The sequence below is a fragment of the Apium graveolens genome, chromosome 4, assembly GCF_009905375.1.
Source record: "Apium graveolens cultivar Ventura chromosome 4, ASM990537v1, whole genome shotgun sequence".
Classification (NCBI taxonomy): Eukaryota; Viridiplantae; Streptophyta; class Magnoliopsida; order Apiales; family Apiaceae; genus Apium; species Apium graveolens.
The window spans coordinates 165,236,747-165,261,184 of record NC_133650.1 but is presented as its reverse complement, the minus strand read 5'-3'; the positions used below and the strand labels follow the sequence as shown (position 1 = coordinate 165,261,184).

General features: G+C 34.2%; 1 protein-coding gene across 11 annotated transcripts; it reads right to left on the bottom strand.

Moving 5' to 3' along the window:
- Window positions 1–1,567: 1,567 nt before the first annotated feature.
- Window positions 1,568–14,290, bottom strand: LOC141720419 (ethylene-responsive transcription factor ERF096-like). 11 transcript variants are annotated; one of them, XR_012574312.1, is made up of 8 exons: window positions 13,812–14,288; window positions 13,643–13,724; window positions 13,049–13,495; window positions 12,543–12,704; window positions 8,984–9,066; window positions 8,738–8,816; window positions 8,450–8,658; window positions 7,758–8,157 (listed from the first exon to the last, which is right to left on the bottom strand). XR_012574312.1 is itself a non-coding variant. In XM_074522819.1 (2 exons), exons 1-2 carry the CDS (start codon window positions 13,482–13,484, stop codon window positions 12,547–12,549), a joined length of 594 nt encoding a protein of 197 aa, XP_074378920.1. In that variant the 5' UTR covers window positions 13,485–14,286; the 3' UTR covers window positions 11,879–12,546. The 11 variants fall into 11 exon arrangements, 1 of the variants encoding a protein (XP_074378920.1); XR_012574313.1 differs by having other exon boundaries at window positions 13,643–13,717; XR_012574308.1 differs by lacking the exons at window positions 7,758–8,157; window positions 8,450–8,658; window positions 8,738–8,816 and adding exons at window positions 1,568–1,683; window positions 1,789–1,885; window positions 7,248–7,364; window positions 7,504–7,566 and having other exon boundaries at window positions 13,049–14,286.
- Window positions 14,291–24,438: the final 10,148 nt, after the last annotated feature.

Below are 24,438 nucleotides of genomic sequence, written 5' to 3'. Positions count from 1 at the left end.
AGGGTGGTCGAATCTGTAGCATCGCTTGTGCGGCCTTGGAAGAATTACATGGCCCTCGAGCTGGAATTGGTCCACCACATCACCTAGGTATTTTTGGGTCAGAGATGATACCAGGTCGCGGTATGCTAGGGTTTTTACCTCCTCTTGGGTCGAGCTGGAGCTCTCTTCTCCATCTGGAATAATCTGCTTCCTAAAGATGATCTCACCCTCGAGCTCAAGCTGGGCAGGAGGCATATATGATTCAGGGGAAGTAGCATGAACATAATTATAGTTACAGACGTTGACTTGGCTTATCACATCGCCCACCTCCTCGCTTTTAGAAGAGTCATAGGACCAGTGTGAGCCGTCCTCCTCACCCTCGAGCCCGAGAATAAGATATTCTGCAGTAACTGTCTTCTTTCCTCGGTTGGTGTCATAGTATGCGCTGCCCAAGGCTTTGTCAGTTGATTTGGAATTAAGGTGAATAGGGTCGAGGTCATTGGCTGCAGCTTGCTTAAGGCGAGCCTCTCTCTCTCTCGCCATTTTCCTCAGAATCTCATCTACTCGCTCTTTGTCTATAGGGGTGGGCTCGCGCCTGAGAATCTCCTCTACCCCAAATGATGCAGGAATTTTAGAGAGATCAATGGGTGTATTTCTCTAGTCGTAAATATTGGTTTCTCTTGTGTAGTCTTCAGGGTTTGGGTCAAGGTGGATATTCAGCGAGCTGGAACCACTAGCTGATGTGTGAGCTGGGCTTACAACATGTGAGTTGAGCTCATGGGCTGGTAGGGTGAGCTGGACCTGTATTATTTATGCTTATAGGCTCATTATTAGATGATGAAGGAGTGTATTCACACGCAGGCTGGGATCGTATGCTAACATCTGATGGAATAACACTACAAGAAAAAAGTCCATAGACATCGGTTTTTGGCCGATGTCTATGTTGTTTAGCAACCGATGTTGATGTCGGTGATGTCTATTCTGGACATCGGCCATTCAAAAAACTAATGTCCATGCATTGTTTTTTTACAAAAAATGTTAGAAATAAATAATTTAATAAATAAATTACACCTATTACAACAGATTAAACATATAATGAGCTATGTTTTTTTCCACATAGACATCGAATATTTTCATTTAGGTGATGTAAAATCAGATATTAAACATCAATTTCTTTACTTAAGGGTGATGTCTATATTGGCATATAGACATTAGTTTTATCCAAAATAAAGTGATACCTATGTTCAATTTAGGCTTGAACATGTCATTCTGTGACATCGGTTGTTTATCTAAAAGCGATGTACATTAAATTTGTTGACATCAATTTTTCTTCTTTAAAAGTGATGTCTATATTGTCACATAAATATCAGTTTTATCTCACAAAAACTGATTTGTATTTTATTGTTGACATCAATTTTTACACATAAAAGTGATGTATATATAGTTATTACACTACTTACACAATACAAAAATATCAAATTATTTTTACACCAAAATAACAACCAAATATTATCATTCTCACATTAATGAGTAAAACAAATATGACTTGCATATTCATATTCTATTAAAACCAAATTGTTAATACATTGATCTGTAAAAATATTTCGAGTTTGAATTATAGCTTTTAAATGTTGTTAGAGGCAGTACATGACCCGACTCAGTGTATACTTCTCTGATCGAACGAATCTACCTCGCGATCACCAACTGCACAAACATATGAAACATTCAGTTTATCATATCAAATGGCACAAAATATTATAAAGTTTGAACACTAGTTGAAGATTTAAGAGTGGAAAAGGTAGAACGTACTTCCTCGGGAGGTTTTGAGCGGTCAAATGTCGACATATACACTTCAGCGCTAAATCATATGGTGTCTGACATTCTGCTTCCTCTTCACTCTGCAGAACTTACATAGTTCAAACACAGATTTTAGACAACATACCACTTAATATGAGCTCCTAGAAGAAAATCTAATATGCAGCAGCAGAAGATACACTTTACTTGAACGAATACACGCACAAATACAAACACAATCACAAAAATATTGGAAACCTTTTCAGAAGTTTCTTGTTCACTTTTCTGATCTCCAGCCGATAAAAATTAGAGCCACATCGATTTTGGCTTTATATCAATAGTAGGAAACCCGTTTCTAGTAATCACTATTGTAACTCTTTTGACTTTGGAGTTAAATTAATATGTAGAGTTTCATGCACTAAAAAAAGGTTCATTCACTAACGATCCAACCAGGATGACCTTCATAAGTCCCCTGTAATAAAATTAGTTTTAAACTATTTCAGGTTATCATCATGACTGGTTTAGAAAGCATATCTGAGACACTAACATGGGCCATGTGTAATAACCCCAATTTTTGGAAATTTTTGAAACCCTTATGAATAGTGTTTTTGCTGAACGAGAAAACTTTTCATGCCACGCTATGTAGGGGTTCTGTTATTGATCTTATGGGATATTATTAGTACTTTATATGGGATATAAGTGTATGTAAAGATCGTCAGAATCCAAATCCGAACACTTTGATTTTTCCCGGAAATACACTAGATACGGAAAGATTTGAGAAAAAGGTAACAGGATAAAAAGGATTTAAATAAAAGGATTATAGGAGAGGATCATAAAAGGAATATAATATATTGAGAAAGGTTAAGGGAACCTAACTAATAAGATCCCGGGTATGATCCCTCAAACGATAAACGAAAACGAAAGTTAAGCGAACCGTATAACAGATCAGCGGTCATTAGGCAAACGATTAGGAAGTTAATCAAAGGGATTAGTGGGAATGATGTCATCCAACCAATAGAAAGAGGACAAGGAAGGGAGGATGACATCATGAGGATGACATAGGCATGACAAGAAAGGAAGGAGATGTGGTGACTTTTTAACCACACAAAACCAAGGGCAACTAGGTAATTCACTAAAGCAAACAACAAAAATCAACCAACCAAAAGCAAATCAAGCCAAAACATAAAAATCTCTCTTCTTCTTCTTCATGCTCTCGGGTTTTTTCTTAAGAAATGGGAAGTCCAAGCTCCTCCACTTACTATTTAGCAAGGTAATTATCTAAGCTTCCCCATGGATAGTTACATACTTCCTATAAGTTTAAGCTTCTAATTCCAAGCCAATCTTTTTCTATAAATCATGAAAGAAGATGGTGAATAGTGTTTTCAAGAACTAAAATTTGTGTTCTTGAAGTTTTGTTTAGATTAAGCTTGGATAAGGGCTTTAAAGGTGATTCCAAGCCATTCTCTTGATTCTCCACTCTCCAAGGAAGGTATAAACTACAAACCCTAGCTTTAGTTTTGAGTAATTAGGATTGAATGTGTTTGATATAGCATATGTGAAGCATGATGCTTGATTGGTTGAGGTTTGGTTGAGTTTGTAGAGATTAGTTGGTTTTATTGCATTGTTGGAGTTGTAAAACTTGGTAATTAGTTAAAGAACCTAAGTAAAGCCTTTAGTTCATGTGAGGAATAACTATAAATGGTTAATGTGGATGTGTTGGGGCTGTTATGATGTGGTTTGGAGGGATATTGGTTGTATGATTGATTTGGGGTTGATTTGTGGTTGGTATTGAATGGTTTAAAATTGGGAAAACGCGTAAACATAGCCGTCGTAACGTCCGATTTTCTTTGGACTGTTTTTGTGCATAACATTAGGACCCGAGAACCCCCTGCTAGATTATGACCACTGCCATGTTTAGATAGCTCATGTTACGAGCTTCATTTTGATATGTAGTTCGTTCGATTCCGATGCACGGTTTAGGAGAAACGACCGTTTCAAGTAACGGCGTTTCGCGAACGAAACTTTTCCCCTCGCCTTACTTTGAAACATAGGTTAAAGACCAAAAAGGGTTAATTAATGTATGAAACATTTATGGTAAGTGTGTTAGGCAGTTGGTAAGACACTCGCGAATGAATCGCCTTAAAACTCGTAAAGGTTAAATTATTAAAAATGGTGGAGCCGAGGGTACTCGAGTGACTTAAGAGAATCAGTAAGCGCAAAACAAGCGTTAGAGTCTAAGTTAGTTAAAGTATAGATTTACAAGTGACTTTGGTTTAATTCCAACTTACTTGTTGTTTATAGGTTACCAGACTCGTCCCGAGCCATTCGTAACCCCCAGTCGCTCAGGCAAGTTTTCTACCGGTTATACTGTTGTGGTGATGTATATGTGTATATGCATGATCTTGCGATAAATGCATATTTGTTATTAGCAAATTCTTGCGATATATTGTAGCATGTGATATGGTATATATGCATGCCTGATTTATATTCTTGGTTTATATATCTGTTGGTTCAAATGCTTATAGTTGCATAATACCTATGCTAGAGATAAGCGGTATTTGAGTTTACCCTTAGTATAGGGGATAAAAGGTGAACATATTTCTAAACCGGGAGGCGAGGCTCCCGAGTATAATATATATTTATATATATATATATTGATATAGTTTTTAAAACTATTAATCGAATAAGGTTTATTCGATAACTTTATTTTATTTAATGAATATTATTACGAATATTCATTCGAGGACTTATGACTCCTTTTATTTTATTATTTGAATATTATTCGAATATTCATTCGAGGACTTATGACTCCTTTTATTTTATTATTTGAATATTATTCCGAATATTATTCGAAGGCGTATGACTCCTTTACATTATTTATTGAATATTATTTGAATATTCATTTGAGGACGTATGACTCCTTTATTTTATTTAATGAATATTATTTATAATATTCATTCGAGGTATTATGACTCAGCTTATTTTATTTATTGAATATTATTTGAATATTCATTTGAGGATCTATGACTCCGATTATTTGCTGAGATATATTCTTTATTTTATTAAAGAATAAGGTGTCGATAATCAAACTTATTTTTGATTATTCAAATAAAGATATTACTTTCGTATAAGTATATCTTTGATTATTTGCTATTCATTTCAAGTATAAGTTTTAATACTTCTACTTCAATTATTTTATAAAGATTATTTTTTTATGGGAATATTATTTAAATAATAATATTCAGACATTTTCTAAATATTCTGGGAACTGATTTACTTCATTAAATCAGTTTTACTCCAAACACTCTTTAAAGTGTTTTCGAGTCTTTAAAATGATTTTCAAAAGTTAGAGCGGATCCCAAAACTATTTTTATATTTAAGATCTTCCTTTTAAAAAGGGGATTTAAATACTCGCTCAAAACCTGGGGGATCCGGCTCGGTGGTGTGTTTTATATTCGCAACAAGGTTGCTGTCTTGGTAAAAGAGTTTTTGATTACTTACCCAATATTCGGGAAGTAAAATTCTTGGAACAAGTTAATCCATTAACAGGCATCGCCTGGGAAATATCGGTGAGTTTTCCTTTCCAACTAGGTACGACTTCTTGGTGGAGCCGTATCAACAAGTTTCTACTTGGGGAAAGGGGGAAACGAGCTTTACGTTTCAGAGTCATGGATTTCATCTGAACTAGGAGTGGCGTAAGTGGTCGAGTAGCGCCGGCCCAGCCTTATTATATTGGCCCAAATGGCCTGGAAGTTCCGCTAAGGCGGTCCATTCCTTAGGAGTTCAGTGTTCGGTTGACAAGTAAATCCGACAGGTTCTCCTCTACATGTAGAAAATGGTGGGGTTGTACTACTACGACTGATCATCGTAAGTGGTCTTCCTGGCGCGGCAAACTCCCGTAATGAGTTCATCATCCAATTGGATAATTTCTGCAACACTACCCAGAGCACTTCGATAGAAAGGCTATGGTTGGGCGATTGTTGAGTGTTGGCAGGGTCAAGTTTTCAAAATGATGTTTACATCAAATGAAGTATCTCATAACTTCATTTTATTTTGATGATATTTTAAAAGGTTTAATCTATTCAAATCTGGTCTTGTAGTCTCATCTATGTGATGAACTTTTGAACTAATTATAACTTGAACGGTGGTAGTTCAAGTAGTATTTGGAAAAGATATAAGTATATTGGAGTATCTTGTAACTTCATCTTTTAAACTTATATCTAGTAAATGATTATCTTATGTATGACAAAAATTTTCAGAAAAACGTTGTGACAAGGTTAGATATATGAGATCACCTTGCAACGATATTTTTATACAGTTATACACTAGGACTTTGTGTATATTATGCATGGAAGAGGACTTCCAATATTTTGAAAAGTATATATGCGTATATACTGAATATTTTGCGACTTCATCGCATTAAGTTATCAACTTGGTTCATTTCTTTTGACCAAGACTTTCATGAGTATTATGAGTAGGCTCATATATTGTAAATCATTATACATATTATTTTGGTGGGCTTGCTGCTCACCCTTGCTTTCTTCTTTCATCACACAACATCAGATAGACAAGATGAACCGGACCAAGCTCCCGATTCGCAAGAGGTTAGGAGACGTTCCGCAGTTTTCTAGAAGCACTGATGCCGCCATAGCTGAGGTAGGAACTACCAATAGGCTAGGCTTTCAACTTTTGATGTATCAGATTATGTATATTTATGAATTGTAATAATGGCAAAGAAATGTAAATTTATTCAGAAAACCTTTTAAGGTGTATTGGCAGATAATTGTGGAATAAAATGACTTGTGGTTATTTTTGGATGTTCATCTCTGAGACTATAACGTGTGGTGTGTGTGTTTATTGTGGGGTCACAGTACAGAGTAGTTGAGTAATTATTAAGATTGGGTGTTATTAAGGGAAATGGAACTCATAACGACCCGGATCTCCGACCCCGGATCTGGGGGTGTTACACCATGTCATTACTACTTAACAATCCAACTTCCCTAAACTTAGCTAAAGAGGAGCTGAACCGCAATATGGTAAGCGACAAATGGGTTGAAGAATCAGATATGAAGAACTTAACATATCTACAAGCCATAGTAAAGGAAACACCGTGTTTATATCCACTAGGGCCCTTATAACTTTCACTTGCCCTGCCCTTATAACACTCTCTATTCTACAGAACACAAAAATTGATAAACAAAATAATCAGGGGTACAATCATGTGGAGATGTAAACAGGTGTCATATGGATCAACTACAAAGCAGTAGAAAATATTCAAAAATTTGAAATGCGTATTTGGAACATACACATCGGATGATAAGAGAAAACCACCACCTTGTACTCTACGATACTAAGAAATTTGTATCTTAGTGTGGTGTTTCGGATCAAAAAATTAAATCACAATATAATTTTCTTGGAAAAGGGGATTTAAACGGAGCTATCGAAGAAGATGAAACAAGAAATAAAGTAATTACCGACAAGGAACAACCATGAGGAAAGTGACAGCCGGAAGTAAGTTTGTCAATGCGCAAGCTACTGTTGGTGTTGAATGTTTTAGCCCAACAAAGTATGTAATCTGGTTCAATGTCATCCTGCACAAATATATCAACATACAACTCATTGTATATTGCAAGTTTGCGACACACTGCTAAAATCTTTTAACACTATGTAGTAGTAGCTAGTTTATATATTATTAAAACAAAAGATTTGAAGTTTAGTAGGTGATGATACCCAAATATAGAATATAAAAAAATCTGAAAGAAAATCGGTACTGTCATTCTGAGCCTTGTTTTCCTGCATTAAGATAAATAAATATATTTAAAACAATAATTAAAATATATATAATCTAAGTATACTACACCTAATAAAGAGAAATTAAATGAACCATTTTCATATAACGTTTATGTTTACCAGTTTACCTGTTCTATCTGTCAAGCATGAACTATTATTATGGAAATAAGTTGAAATGCAGAATAAGATGTTCCATACAAACATAGAGCATAACGAATACAAAACAAACAATTTAACATGTCACAAAAGACCCAATCAGTTGTTTTAGGCCAATTAGTGTCTTCTTATACTTAAACGAAGATGAAGAAGATGCTGAACTCGAGTCGTGGCCTAACGCTTGTGATTTGAAAAATAAGACACACTGTTAGTGTTTGGCATGATTTGGCAAGGCGTAGAAGCGTAGTGATGAGGTTGGATAGTGAAGTGAGGATAATAAACACCAGCTGATGAATCAGTAATCTTTGAAGTAACGAATCCTGATGATGTTGCAGTCGAGAAGAGTGGCACTGAAGTCGCTTCAGAATAAGGTCCTTGATCACTCCACGCCCAGGGTGGCTGTGAATTAACTTCTATACTCTTCTCTATTGCTCTTCCCTGTTACATGATCACATATAGGATATAACACATATAAAACTGAGACCAATTATACAAGGCCTTACATCAACTTGTCATGTTCAAGATGAAAGTATACCATCTTAAAAAAATCCTAATATATGTGCGTTGCATAAGCCCTCTTCATTCAAGAAGACAGAGGTAACTGATATTTCAGGTAATTTAAATAACTATGTGGTAAGGAGATTGACAACTTATAGGAACCTAGCTATCATTAGAATTTTTGATTTTCTGCTTCAGTGTGACATAAAATTTGAGAAATTGAAGTACTAACCAGTCACTTATAGTCAAGTATAACTGGAGCAACATAATGAACAACCATGGCAACATAATGTACTTTTTATATACATCAAAGACGGGAAGAAAACTTGAATTTACACAACTCCAGAAAGAAGGGTGGTGCTCTGGTGTATAAACTTGGCCTAGAGGCAGTTGAATGCCCATTATTGTAGAAGCAGGACTCTCCTCTTTTCGAGTGACCTTCTGCGGATGACAGAGTATTACCGATAAGCTAGCTTTGTTGAAATGTAACTAGGTATTGAACTACTAATATTTAACTTACCCTAGATTTTGAAACCTCAGGGGTTTCATCTAAATGATTCTGGAAACTTAAACTCCCAAAATCATCCATCCCTTTAGCACTATCAGGAAAATAAGGTGGAGAAATTAGCAAGTTCAAATCTAGATACTGACCACTGCCAGCATATGATTTATCAACTGATTTACCAAAACATTATTATAGAAAATGTTAGATCTGTCAAGCATGAACTATTATTAGGTGTAGTATAGAAAGAAATGAAGCAGTTACCTGTTCGAGCACCCATACTAGAAGTTCTATCTCGGTCCATGGGCTGGCCTTCAACCACCATCATCCAAAGCACAAAAAAGGAACTGCATTAACATCAGGCATACCATTGTATCATTATTACTTTAAAAAGGCTCCTTATAACAAATATTGTAATTTAAAAATAAAACCCTTATTTAAAATTAAGGTTTCAATTTTCAGAAAACCCCCTTTACAAATACTTACAAATGCTTACATACTCACCAATTCGAGTTTCGAAACTCCAAATCAATATCGTTTCAGTTCGAGCTTCAAAATCCCAACCAATATCGTGTTGTCAGAGATCAATAAATTTCGAGCTTACAATTCGAGTTACTCATTCGAGATGAAACAACCAAATCGAGAGAGGTTAAAGTCGAGAGAGACCAGAGGAGAGAGGTAAGGAGAGGACAGAGAAAAGATGGTTGAGAGTAGAGATAACGTTGCAGATATGAGAGTTGATACTTGAGAGAGAGGGAGAGAGAGAGAGAGCCAGAGAGGTGAGGGTCGAGAAGAGACTAGAGAAGAGATAAAATATATTTTACTTATTTTGTTTGTTTAATCACAAGATAGTGAAAAAAGAGGGGGAACAAAAATTTGGCTGAGGCGGTATCATTTGGTAAGTAAGCGGGGAAAATTTTAACAAGTAAGGGAAAATAATTTGAAGTGCCACGCTTTGAATTTTTTCAGTATTTAAGACATCGGTCTGTTAAGGAAGTTGTTAAGGAAGTGATGTGTTAATAATACAAAGACATCACAATAATGCAGGATGCTGTTAATGAACTTTTTAACAACAGTGGCATGAGTGACTGATGTCTAATGTGTGATGTCTATTATCTTTTTTCTTGTAGTGTAACAAGGGGGAAGGGCCATTTGTGGGTTGAAGAAGAGTAGGTGCGGGCCGAAGTAACCAAGCCGGCTTGCACTTAAATGATTTATCTGAAATATGGAAAATAACCCATAAATGACTCGGTTTTTTGGGAATTTCGGGGCCAGTACGGGACATTCCTGCAATCATGGGAAGAAATGCGGAGATGCCGCGAGGTTGTAGGAAGCGTGTGGGGCCGGTCGAGGTTTACGTGACTAATTGGCTGAAGGTCTGATTTAAGTCTGGGCTTGGGCTGCACGGGTAGAAAAACCCTAACCCTAACCTAGATGACTTGTTCCCTTAGAACTACGTGATGCTTGATCCCTATAAATAGGGTACATGGACACTTGTATGAGACATGAGTCGATACTTCATAAAGAATAAAGAAAACCCTATTCTTTCTTCAGGAGTCAACATACAAGTTAAGTCACCACCATACATAACCTTCCTCCGTCCCAAAGCATCATATTTGATCATTATTCCGGTCAAAAACCTCCAAAACACTGTTATACGAAATTCTCCCTGTAACGGTAAGGGACAAACGAATCCTAAATACTTGGGCTCGATTACAATAATAAAGGAAGTGTGTACGTACTTCTAGAGGACATGAAAATTTTCATACACATGAAGAAAACTTCTCAAACTCAAGCTTAAATTTTCACCAACTAATAGTTTGGTTTTGTAGGTGCTCTGCATTAGTGGGTGAATATCGTATCTGCCTGTTCACCTCATAAGTGGTATTGGAGTCAAGTTTCGTGATGAATGGGTTTGAAGAAACGTAGAAGATTCAATTGATATAATAGACTGCGATGAAAGGTTTTTCTAAAAAAGAAAGATACGAAATTATGTCTGGTCACCATTATGCGAATGTACTTTGCACCAGAAATCAATCATGATATTTTGGAGAAATTATTCCTCGAAAAAAGATTTGTCTGAACTCGTGATAGAAGAAGATGGAAACGATGGTCGTGATTGTTTCGATTGCTTGATCAAGCATATAAATAATTTGGATGACACTATCGTTGTTATTCTAGAGGTCAAAATAATTGATTAAGTCTGATAAATAACGGTAGTTTGTGAAATTTAGTGATACTCAATGATTTCAAAATAAGAGAAATATGTTCTTGTTTGAGGGGAGACATTAGTGTTTACATCGATAGCTTAATGGTGTCTGTCAATTTGGTTGTGATATCATACTGTATTGAAGTGGGGGATTTTTAATTCGGGTGTGGGTTCTAGACTAATTCGGGTAGTATAATAATGTTTGTATACAATTATTATAGATGGAATTTCTTCTTATAAGTACCTGGGTGAAAGTTTTGTATCACAAATATGATAAAACTTGTACAGTCGGTGTTGGAATTTGTTGATGGTTAAGATGGAGATGACTATATAATATTATATTTGATTGATGAGATGCTAATTAGGTGGAGATTTCAATATCGCTCCAGAGTTAATGCTCGAGTATTGTTAGGCTTAGATATCCTTGATTATTTGATTTATTGATAATTATTTTTATTGATAAAACAAGTTAAAATATTTTTTTATTATTTTTCACGTTAAACTTGCGTAATTGTGTTGATTTTACTTATTGATTTGACAAGAAGTAAAAATGAGATTTATTGAATGTATAACCGAGTCTTAGGCTCCGTTTGAGAGTGCTGTTGAAAACTGTTGTACTGTGAGTAAAAGTGTTGTTGGAAAAAGTACTGTCACTAATATTAGATGACTGTTGGTAATTTTTTTTAATTTATGCATATTTTGAGATATAATATATGAAAAAAAATGTTTTTGAGAAGATTTGATAGTGAAACTGATAACTATTTTCAGCTTTCAGAATTTTATCAAACACCTGTCTGACAGTTTTTCAGCAAAAAATTGTTATAGGTGCCAACAACAATATCAAACGGCGCCTTACTGAAATTTATCAAATAATTTTATAATTTTGTATGGTGAGTGAATCTTGTATTTGTGTATTTCCTTAAAAGTGGACGAGTCTTGTAAGATTAGATGCAAGCATGGCTATACTTGTGATTATGTACATTGAGTAAATCTTACATATACTTGTGAAATTTGGGGCATTAAACATATCAAATTTAGCTAGCAAATTTTCACTGATTTGACTAGGTGCTTTGAGCAAAACTGACATATACCTGGTGAATTTAGGGCATAAAACATATCAAGTTTAACCAGCTAATTTCCGCTATCACGTGATATTAAATATAAATTTAACCGATGGTATTAAAGCGGATGGGAAATAAATGTATACAAATGACTAAGCTTGCAGTACAGTGAGAAGTATAAGTAACATAAAGGGCCGTGATCACTGTGAACCCAATGACCTGAAGGAAAAAGTAGTCGGGGAGGAATACGGAGATTACCATCTAAAATGGGGTCACAATTTCAAAATTGATAAAAATAAAGCCAGCCGTAACATGCATGTTAATTAATTGAGTCATGCTACCAAGTTATGTAAGGATGTGGTATCCCGCACAACTGTATCTTGCTAAAGTGGTGGATATATTTATATGGTTCTGGTACTTAAGATATTAACTATAATCATTACAAGAATTACGAATGATAAGTAAACAAACACAGGTGCTTATGAAGCTAAGGCTGAACAACTTAACAAACTGTAACCAAGACAAATACAATTAAGATTGATTAGAAACTCACCTTTTCAAGGCCTTTTGTGCAGCGGCATGCACCCAGCTAAAGGTTGTTTAGTCATTCGATTCCTGATGTTTCTCCTTTTCTTGAAATTCTCTTGTCCCATGATTCTCCGAAATAATGTTGCAGCATGGTCAGAACCATACATTAAAGCAAATTTCATGCCGTCTGAATTTAAAGGAACATTAATGTTTCCATAAGAGTTGAGTAAATACCTAGGCATCTCTTAGCTAGGGTTGGAAACCAGCCTAGCTAAGTAATAGCATTTCTTGTAGCATAAAGATGAGAGCCAATAAAAATCATGAACTTAGCAAGCAGAAGCCATCTAGTTAGATGTGAAGGCAGTAGTTTTACTGTAACATATTTTAAACAACTAGCTAGTAACATCATATGCTTAATTAGAATGCAAAAAAATGATGATTTTTAAAAAAATGAACAGAATAAATTTGGTAGTTAGAATTAAATATATAAGAATTGAACTATGAATTACTACTAAGTAGTACTACTGGTACTTGGAGCAGGGTCAGATAAGGTCAGAAGCTCCTCCAACAAATCAGCTCCCAAGTCTTCAAAAACCACTACACTTGTGTCGTCAGTCTCTCGTGCCTCTTCACTATCCCTTCTTTCAACAACTGGCGAAGATTGGGATAGAGGAAAGTTAAGAAAAGCTGTCGGACCACGCATTGATAATGCAGCTCGATCATAAGCCCGAGCTGCAGCATCAGCAGTGTCAAATGTTCCAAGCCATACCTTCTTTCCACTTTTAGTGCGGTCCCTTATTTCAGCTGCGTACTTACCCCATGGCCTCATTCGGACACCCATGTATCTTTTCTCTTTTTCTTCTTTATGATCTACAGTAAAGTTGCCGTCCCTTTCCAAAGAAGATGAGTTGATGGCTTCATTTGGACTATGAACGGGGTAATTTGGTATTGGTGGCCCTTGATCCATTGCAACTGGGTCTGTATATATCAATTTGTAAATAATTCCAAAATGAACTAATTTTAAGATTGAGATCCGATATAAACAAGGCAGTAAATTATAAGCAACTCGCACCTCACAGTCAAGAAGTTATGGGGGCTAGGGTTTCTAAATCAGTTGGCTCTCACCTGATAGATGTTTTAGGAGAGAAGAACAAGGGGTCCAACGCAGCTAGATTGATGTAACGAAGATGTGATGTGTATCTACATTCTATTAAACAAATTAATTATACTTGAATAAACCCAATATTAAAAATTGATACTACTACATACATAGGATCGAATATAATTGGCATACACATATCTGTCTCCAAACCCAACAAAATTTGTAGCGAAAGTATAGATCAATTGTACGGCTTCCCGAAGCATGTGAAGCTACTACATTAGACAGCTGTACACGAGCAGTATGTTTAATCATATATAGTTGGTTTGATCATGTGTTAGATCGGAGGGGCAAGAAAAAATGATTAACGCTAAACATAAATAGATAAATAATAAAGAAAAATGATAAATCAGAAACATGTGTGTTCATGTATATGACTAGGTTTTAATGCTAAGTAATATTTTGGTCCTTGGGAGGATGAGCAGAGAGTTCTAGGTTTTAATGCTAATTTTGTCACTTTCCGTCGGCTGATCATGACCCACCTCAATTCTAATATTATTTATATATTGTCTACATATACTACAACTACTACATGTAATACTTCAAAAACAGTGTATTTGGTATCATAAGAGGAAGGCAAAGGAGGGGTCCAAAACTTAAAAATAGACTGTCCAAAGTTGCACGCACTAAAATTATGTATAGTATCTCTGTCTATATATGGAACTTTAGAGAAGATATTTTGTCGATTTCTTATCTTAAGGGGTTCATGATCCTTCACTTATTTAGGTTTATAATTACAATCTAACAATCTAACGAAAAGAGTGAGGATATATGTTATAATTTAAGCATCATTTGTTAAAGGATTGATGTTATTGATCAGCGGCCTAAAGTCATCATGAAGACTGTTTAGGGTGCTTAATCATATATGATTGCAATACTTTATTTCTATTATATGTTTTCGTAGAAGGATGAAAATGTTTTTTTCCTCATTATCTTGCCAGAGCAACATATTTTAGTGTACAACTAGCAGAAGCAAATAAAAGAACATGTGTTTAGTGTAAATAACTTGTAACTTTAGTTTGTAAATTAAATTATGTTAATTTATATAGTCTAATTATGTCCAACTGTGCTTTCTGCAAAAAAAAAAAAGAGACCTCATGTAAGGCGAACTTAATTCATTCAACATTAATTAATAGATATCTGTTAATATTGCTCAGTTCTTAGAAAACATTAGTCCTATTTGATCTACTTATCAGCTGATTTATGAGTTTGTGTTTATTTATCAGCTGATAATTTATTCGCTAGCTTGTCATTATTTAAATCTTGCAAATTTATAAGTCCGGTTAGGAGTTGCTACATAGGTTTTCCGGAGAACAGTTCGAACCGAGGGACAATCAATACCCCTGTCCTTCAGGGGTGAATCGTATTGAAGTTGTGTAGATATCAATTACTAGGATGATTGGTATAAGCTTTTAGCTCAGCTTAATTAAGCTTTCAAAGTAGGTAAGACTATAAAACTATGAAAAGGGGAAAGCTATGGCACGGTTGCTACCAGGAAATGCCGTGCAACAAATTATTCACCACAACTAATCATATAGAATACTCAAATAGAACAAGGGAAAACTCAATAAGATCATAACCCCTGCACTTTTTATTCTTAAATTTGCACGGCAAACTTTCACATAGATTTCCCGTTTTAGTAATCCAATATGTAAACGTAACTATGTTTACAATTATGTTATACCATAAAATTGTGTTGAGTATTTTATCCCATCATTAATTAAATGGATCGGATCACCGTCGAGAAAGATGACGAACGAGCTCCGCATAACATGTTTCCGGAGCTTGGGACACTTCCTATATGGGAGTCGCTTACGACGACTATTGACGATGAGAAGTTATGACGACGATTGGTAAAATTATATATGAAGGTTTACGATGATCATTACGACGGAGGGTTACGAAGACCATGGTGGAAGAACTGTACGATGATGAAATGAAGAACGACCCGGGCTCCAGGAAAGGTCCTGGACCCTCATGGGGCACGCCCCATGCTATATGGCTGCACGGGGTGGCCGATCTACAACACTAGTTAGATGACAAGGAAGAATTAGGGAGAAGGTTGCTCGCAAAACTAAATTGAGAAGTAAACAAAGCATAAGAATTGTACAAGAAGAGAATATGAGCCCCCAGAGGACCTCTCCATGCTTAGGGCGCCCCATAGGCATAGGGGAGGACTCTGGATAACTAGAATACAACTGATTTAAATTCGACTGGGGTTAAATTCGACCGCAAGCGGTCGAATCCTTTGGACACGGCTAAATTCAACTGGCCTCGGTCGAATTCCAGCGGTCGTATTTATGATCAATTTTAACCGAAAATGGTTGAAATTAAAATGGTCGAAATTAAACCGGTCGAATTTAGCTCCTAAATTCGACCAAATTTTTTTTCCAGTCGAATTTAGCCCAAATAAAAAACTGGAGGGAATTTTCCCGCAAAATATTTTATTTGGCACTCCTAAATTTAACCGATTTCGGTCAAATTTTTTATTTAAAAATGGAGGGAAATTTGCTCATACTTTTAAATTTTTTTAAAAGAAGTGAGGGAAATTTCCGCCCTTTTCGAAATTATATTTCAATGAAATTCGATTGTATTTATGATTTTTCAGAATTTTAATTTTTAATAAAAGAACTTATTTAATGGTAGTGAATATTTTGAAATTATGAATATTGGAGAGAATATTTTTATTGACGTCTATACGGTTGGATCGATGAAAAATATTTTTAAAAAAATCGTAATACCAATTCAGGATTAAACGCTAGTTAGTTGTACTAGTCAAACTGATACTTGACTTTTAAAATGGCAATCCAAGTAAAATTGTTTTGATCTGAAATTTTCGTTATATCACTAATATATATATTTTTTTGACATCTGTACGGTTGGATCGATGAAAAATATTTTTTCAAAATAAAAACACCAATTCAGGTTTAAACACTAGTTAGTTATACTAGTTAAACTCATGTTTGACTTTTAAAATTGTAAACCAAATTAAATTATTTTGCTATGAAACTTTGGTTATATTACAACTATATATATCTATGGATATCCATGCGGTTGGATCGATGAAAAATATTTTAAAAAAATCGAAATATCAATTCAGGACTAAACACTAGTTAGTTGTACTATTCAAACTCATGCTTGATTTTTAAAATAGGAAACCAAATAAAATTATTTTGATATGAAACTTAAGTTATATCACTAATATATATATTTATTGACATCTGTATGGTTGGATCGATGAAAAATATTTTTAAAAAAATCGAAATAGCAATTTAGGACTAAACACTAGTTAGTTATACTAGTCAAACTAATGTTTGACTTTTACAATGGCAAACCAAATAAAATTGTTTTGATCTGAAATTTTTGTTAAATCACTAATATATATATATATATATATAAATATATTTATTGACATCCGTATGGTTGGATCGATGAAAAATATTTTTTTTTTAAAATCGAAATACCAACTCAGGACTAAACACTAATTAGTTGTACTAGTCAAACTGATGCTTGACTTTTAAAATGGCAAACCAAATAAAATAGTTTTCATCTGGAATTTTTGTTATATCATTAATATATACATTTATTGACATCTGTATGGTTGGATCTATGAAAAATAATTTTTAAAAAATAGAAACATCTATTTAGGATTAAACACTAGTTGATTGTATTAGTCAAACTGATGTTTGACTTTTAAAATGGCAAACCAAATAAAATTATTTTGATCTAAAATTTTCGTTATATCACTAATATATATATTTATTGACATCCGTACGGTTGGATCAATGAAAAATATTTTAAAAAAAATTGAAATACCAATTCAGGACTAGACACTAGTTAGGTGTACGAGTCAAACTGATGTTGACTTTTAAAATGACAAACCAAATAAAATTGTTTTGATCTGAAATTTTTTTATATCACTAATATATATATATAGAGGAATGATCAAATACAAACTAAAATTAAAACAGAAACTTAGAACTAATCTAAATCATTAGATCTACCTAATCTAATGGTCCCCCTAAATCACACCACCCAACTACCCTGCACCCTCCCACACCCAATTTCAGCTTTTCCCCTCCATTTTTAATTTGATATTTCCCGTCAAACCGTAATTTTTTTTTTAAAATCCAATTTCACTGTATTTTTCTACATCTCTCCACGATCGATTTGCATACCATATGTGTTATATTTTGAATTAATTTTAAAAAGAAAATTATTTGGTTTCTAGTTTCCATTCTAAATTGGTTTTTATTGGAGTAGCCCCCTATATAACCTATATATATATATATATTGACATCCGTACGGTTGAATCGATGATTTTTTTTTTAAAATAGAAATACCAACTCAGAACTAAACACTAGTTAGTTGCACTAGTCAAACTGATGCTTGACTTTTCAAATGGCAAACCAAATAAAATTGTCTTGATCTGAAATTTTCGTTATATCACTAGTATATATATCTATTGACATCCGTACAGTTAGATCGATAAAAAATATTTGTAAAAAATCGAAATACCAATTCAGGACTAAACACTAGTTAGTTGTACTAGTCAAACTGATGCTTGACTTTTAAAATGGCAAACCAAATAATATTATTTTGATCTTGAATTTTTGTTATATCACTAATATATATTTATTGACATCTGTACGGTTGGATCGATGAAAAATATTTTTAAAAAAAATTAAAATACCGCTTCAGAACTAAACACTAGTTAGTTGTAGTAGTCAAAGTGATGCTTGACTTTTAAAATGGCAAACCAAATTAAATTGTTTTGATCTGAAATTTTCATTATATTTTATAACGAAAATTATTTTATAAAAATAGTTTTAAAAATAATAACTTACAAAAATAAAGCAAATGGTGAAATACTTTTAAAAAAAATTGAAATAACAATTTAGGATTAAAATTTTAACTTATAAAAATAAAATTTTAAAAAATATTATTTTATCTATGCGGTCAAAGAACTTATAATTGTGTGCAAGAAAATCAAACGATATATAAAAAAATGAGAGGGAATAATATAGATGTTGAACGTTTAGCCCAACCTACAAATAAGCCAACCCAGCCCATACTTCTTGTCAAATCCAGTAAAAAACCATACTATCTGATTCATCCACTTCTTTTATTTTTTCAGACCCGCCTCCATTACTCTCCTATTCCTATTCTCTGAGTTCTATCTTCTTCTTTCCTTCAATAACATCTTTATCAAATGCTTTAGCCGCACTCTAACATGCGTCCCTGTTATTTTCTAACAATACAAAAGAATTACATAAGGGGAGAGGGGGTTGAATGTAATTTTGGCTTCTTTTTTAGATTTAAGAAAAATGGTTCTAACTCAATAATATATATGTGTTTGATTTGTAAAGTGCGGAATGAAAGAATTATATAAATCAAAACACAAGTAATAAAAACACAAGTCTTAAAAACTTTCTGGTGGATTTGAATGTATCCACCAGATATATATATATATATATATATATATATATATATATATATATATATATATATATATATATATATATATCGAGAGAACCCTGTGAAGCTTGAATAGCTCATAGCTGCTTTACAAGTGAACAACTAAACTCACAGAGAAATGCTATAGGATACAGCTTACAAATGTTTCTCTGAAAAATGTGTTTTGCTTAGTCTATTGTTGTCGTTGTTCTACTTGCTACACTTGGTTTATATATCACCAAGTTTACATAGAGTAAGACAAGATAATAAAACAAAACCTATCAAGTCTAACTCCATGCTGCTTCACTACTCTATTCCAGCATCTTTGAAAATCTTCATAACTTGCATGGAAATGGTAATGCTTCTTTGTTCTCAAAACCCTGCTGAACAGGCTACCACATTCCTTTTGCAAACACTCGATACATGTGACTGTGTTGTCACTGTCAACAACTATTTGAATTGATCATCCATCGGGTACATGCTTGTCATCCGTCGGGTAGCCTTGTTGATCATCCGTCGGGTAGCTTTGTTGATCATCCGTCGGGTAGCCATTTATCACTTGACTCTATTTCATTTGTGCAGAATTACAAGATATTTTATATTTATATTTAATCAACCTATTGTGCACATCTCCTAGCATTCTACATGATTCATAGGCTATTACAAAATCTATACAAAGTTGTTTGCAGAAATGTGCTACATGACTTATTGTTACATAAGCTACTCATCCGGTGGATATCAATTAGTCATCCGTCGGGACTATATTGAATCATCTGTCGGGACTATAATTGATCATCCGTCGGGTGCTACAAAATTCACTAAGTTAAATCTACTGAGGTGTTCTGTTTAGCTTATCATCAAGTACACAACATATTCCTAACAATCTCCCCCAATTTATTTCTACTAGAATTGTAGCCATAAATTAAGAGAAACTTGATGATAACAAAACATCCTAAGCATAGAGATTGAAAAATAGTAGATAAAACTTATAAGTGCTACAAATTGCTGAAAGTTGAACAATGCAAAGTACACAAAGAAATTGCTCACAATTGTTATCAAGGTGCTCCTCTAGTCTGAGCAGATAGATCTATTTCCTTGATTGTCTAGATTTCTTCCCAAGCCTTCTATTATTTTCTTCAATTTGATTCTGAAGTTGTCTATGGAATTCAAGTTCATCAGCTTCTGAGAGATCTAGCATTTCCTGTATTTCCAAAAGAGTCTCATTGCTAGTGATACTCAATTGGTCCTCCAATCTGAAAAATCTTCTAACCCCTTTTTCATCCTTGAATTCCATCAGCCAATAAGGCCTCAGATGCACTCTCTTTCCTGTAAAGGGAATAGATAGAGTTCTTGGAAGTGAATCTTTGGCTCAATACTCCTCAGCTCCTCAATCTTCTTTAGAACTTGTCTTCTTGCAGTCACATTGTAACCAAAGTTCTTTTTGAATGATGAGTAGACCTTTATCAGCACAGATTGGCTTTCTAAGAGAATCTTGTGAAGTGGCCATGTGAACTCTCTTCCTCCCTTGTATTTGAATACCAATCTTTCAGAAAGACGTCTGTAAGCATCAATTCCTCTAACTTCTTCCAATTCATCTAAGTAAAGGTTGATGTCAGAAAACTCCTTGATGTCACAGATGTACATCATGTCTCCCTTAGTTACCGTGGGTTGGGAATTGGTTAGAGCTTTGGATCTGAAAGATACAGGCTTCACTTTCTTGCTTGCTCTGGTCTTTGTCTTCTTTGTCTTGAAGATGGGTAAATTTAGCTCAGGAATTGGTAAACTATCCCAGTCTACTGATTCATCCTTAGGAACAATTGGTTCACCATGAATATTCCTTGTTGCATCAACCACTTTGAATTCTGTAAATACCATTGAGGCTTTTGATGTCTGAGTTGTAGTTGTAGACTTTTTGGGAAATTGGTCTTCCAATTCCTCATCATTAAAGTTCACTTTCCTCTTGGAATGGATTTTGTATCTAAATCTCCTTTTTTGATGTGATTCTTCTTACATTTTCAGATCCTTAGGTTTAGTAATTATAGTTTGTAACACCCCCAAATCCGGGGTCGGGGATTGGGGTTGTCACGAGTTCCATTTCCCTTATCAATACTTAATCTTAACAGTCAACCAACTACTGCGTACTGTGACCCCACAATATACACACACCACAAGTTATAGTCTCAGAGATGAATACCAAAAATAACACAAGTCATTTTATTCCACAATTATAAACCATTGCACCTTAAACCGGGTTTCTGAATAATTTATATATTATTTGCCATTATTACAATTCATAAATATACATAAGTCTGGTATATCAAAAGTTGAAAGTCTAGCCTATTGGTAGATCCTACCTCAGCTACAACGGCAGCAACGCCTACAGGAAACTGGGGAACGTTTCCTATCCGCTCACGAATTGGGAGCTTGGTCATGTTCATCTTGTCTATCTGTTGTTGTGTGATGAAAGAAGAAAGCAAGGGTGAGCAACAAGCCCACCGAAATAATATGTATAATAATTAACAATATATGAGCATTCTCATAGTACTCATGAAAGTCTTGGTCAAGAAGAAATGAACCAAGTTTGATATCTTAATGCGACCAAGTCGTAAAATATTCAGTATATATGTATATATACTTTTCAAAATCTTGGAAGTCCTCTTCCATGCATAACATACACAGAGTTCCAGTTTATAACTGTATAAAAATATCGTTGCAAGGTGATCTCATATATCTAACCTTGTCTCAACGTTTTTCTGAAAATCTTTGACATGCACAAGATAATCATTTACTAGATATAAGTTTAAAAGATGAAGTTACAAGATACTCCAATATACTTATATCTTTTCCGAATACTACTTGAACTACCACCGTTCAAGTTATAATTAGTTTCAAAAGTTCATCACACAGATGAGATAACAAGATAATACTTGAATATATTCAATCTTTGAAATATCATTATAAATAATGAAGTTACGACATACTTCATTAAGTCCCGATATATATATACGCCTATATATATATATATTTCATACACTCCTTGAAAACCTCTGTTATGAAAATTATGAACAGAGTTGCAATATCCAATGAATTTGGAAAGGAGAAAACCTTGGCATAAACCTGATATCTTGCTGATCAGGCAAAAATACCAATAAGTAACATTTTCTACTAGTAGATGGACGAATTCCCCACTGGTCATCACCCTGGCCGCAATAGGACCTTATGCTGGACTGCCACTCAGCCACTTACGCATTTGATGGACTCCCACTGAGCCACTTACACTTTCATGGACGCCGACTGAGCCCATGTTGCTTATGCCGACTCAATAGATGGACTTACTTCCCGAATGTTGGGTAAGTAATCAATTCATTTATCAAAGCAGCAACCTCGTTGCGAATATAAAATACACCACAGGGCCGGATCCCTCAGGTTTTGAGTGAGTATTTAAATTCCCTTTTTAAGGAAGATCTTAAATATAAAAATGAGTTTTGGGATCCGCTCTAACCTTTAAAATCATTTTGAAGACTCGAAAACATTTCTAAGAATGTTTGGAGTATTGCTGATTTAATAAAATAAATCAGTCCCAATATATTAGAAAATATCTGAATATTATTATTTAAATAATATTCCCATAAAGAATAATCTTTATAAAAATAATTGAAGTAGAAGTTGTAAAACTTATACTTGAAATGAATATTAAATAACCAAAGATATACTTATACGAAAGTAATATCTTTATTTGAATAATCAAAAGTGAGTTTGATTATCGACACATTATTCTTTAATAAAATAAAGAATATTAATTAGTAAATAATCGGAGTCATAAGTCCTCGAATAAATATTAAAAATAATATTCATTAATAAAATAAACGGAGTCATAAGCCCTCGAATGAATATTCAAAATAATATTCATTAATAAAATAAACGGAGTCATAAGCCCTCGGATGAATATTTGAAATAATATTCATTAATAAAATAAACGGAGTCATAAGCCCTCGAATGAATATTCGAACTAATATTCATTAATAAAAATAAAGTTATCGAATAAATATTATTCGATTAATAGTTTTGAAAACTATATCAATATATATATATATATATAAATATATATATAACATAGTCGGGAACATCGACTCCCGGTTTTAGAAAGTGTTCACCTTCGGGTCCCCTATACAAATGGTATACGCAACTACTGCTTATCTCTAGCATAGGTATTATGCAACTTATAAGCAATTGAATCAACAATATATATATATATCAAGAGTACGAAACAGACATGCATATATACCATATCACATGCTCCAATATATCGCAAGATTTGCTAATTAACCATCATGCATCTATCACAAGATAATGCATATACATATATACATCACCATAATAGTATAACGGGTAGAAAACTTGCCTGAGTGTTCCCGGAAAGACTTAAGCTTAGAGTGGGTCCGGTAACCTATGAACATTAACATAAGCCAGAATTAAACCACGTCGCTTAAGAAACTAGACTTTAACCAATTGAACCTAACGTTCGCTTTTGCGCTTAACGGCTCACTTAAGTCGCTCGAGTACCCTCGGCTCCACCATTTTTAATAAATTAACCATTAAGGGTTTTAAGGCGATTCTTTCGCGAGTGCCTTACCAACTGCATGATACACTTCACATAAATGTTTCTTACTCCAATTAGTGCTTTAAGGTCTTTAACCTATATTTCAAAGTAAGGCGAGTGGTAACGGTTCGTTCGCGAAACTCCGTTACTTAAAACGGTCGTTTCTCCTAAACTGTACATCGGATTCAAGCGTACCACATATCGAAACGAAGCTCGTAACATGAACTACCTAAACATGGCAATGGTCAAAACCTAACAGTGAGTTCAAGGGTTCTGATGTTAAGAACAAAAACAGTCTACGGTAAATCAGACATTACAACGGCTATGTTTACGCGATTACCCAAATTTATACCACTACAAATCAACCCACAATCAACATCACAACCAAACTCTATCCATACTTCACCATAACAGCCCCAACAACTCAATATTATCAACTTATACTACTTCCCAATCATGAACTAAAAGCTTACTTAAGTTCTTTAACTAATTATCAAGATTTACAACTCCAAAAACACCACAAAACCAACTAATCTCTACATACACAACAATCAAGCCTCTCATGAACTATAATACTCATATTATGCTCTTAACATTCAATAACAAAGCTAGGTTAAGAGATTATACCTTCCTTGTGAGTGGGAGTAACTAATTAGCTTGGAATCACCCTTGAAAGTCCTTATCCAAGCTTAATCTAAACAAAAA

Bases quoted from the DNA above. Each gene is read 5' to 3' on its own strand.
- LOC141720419 (XM_074522819.1), bottom strand. From the start codon at position 13,484: ATGGATCAAGGGCCACCAATACCAAATTACCCCGTTCATAGTCCAAAT. The intron at 12,705-13,048 runs GTACCAGTAGTA...CTTTAAATTCAG, and splicing joins CTTATCTGACCCTGCTCCAA to ACGGCATGAAATTTGCTTTA.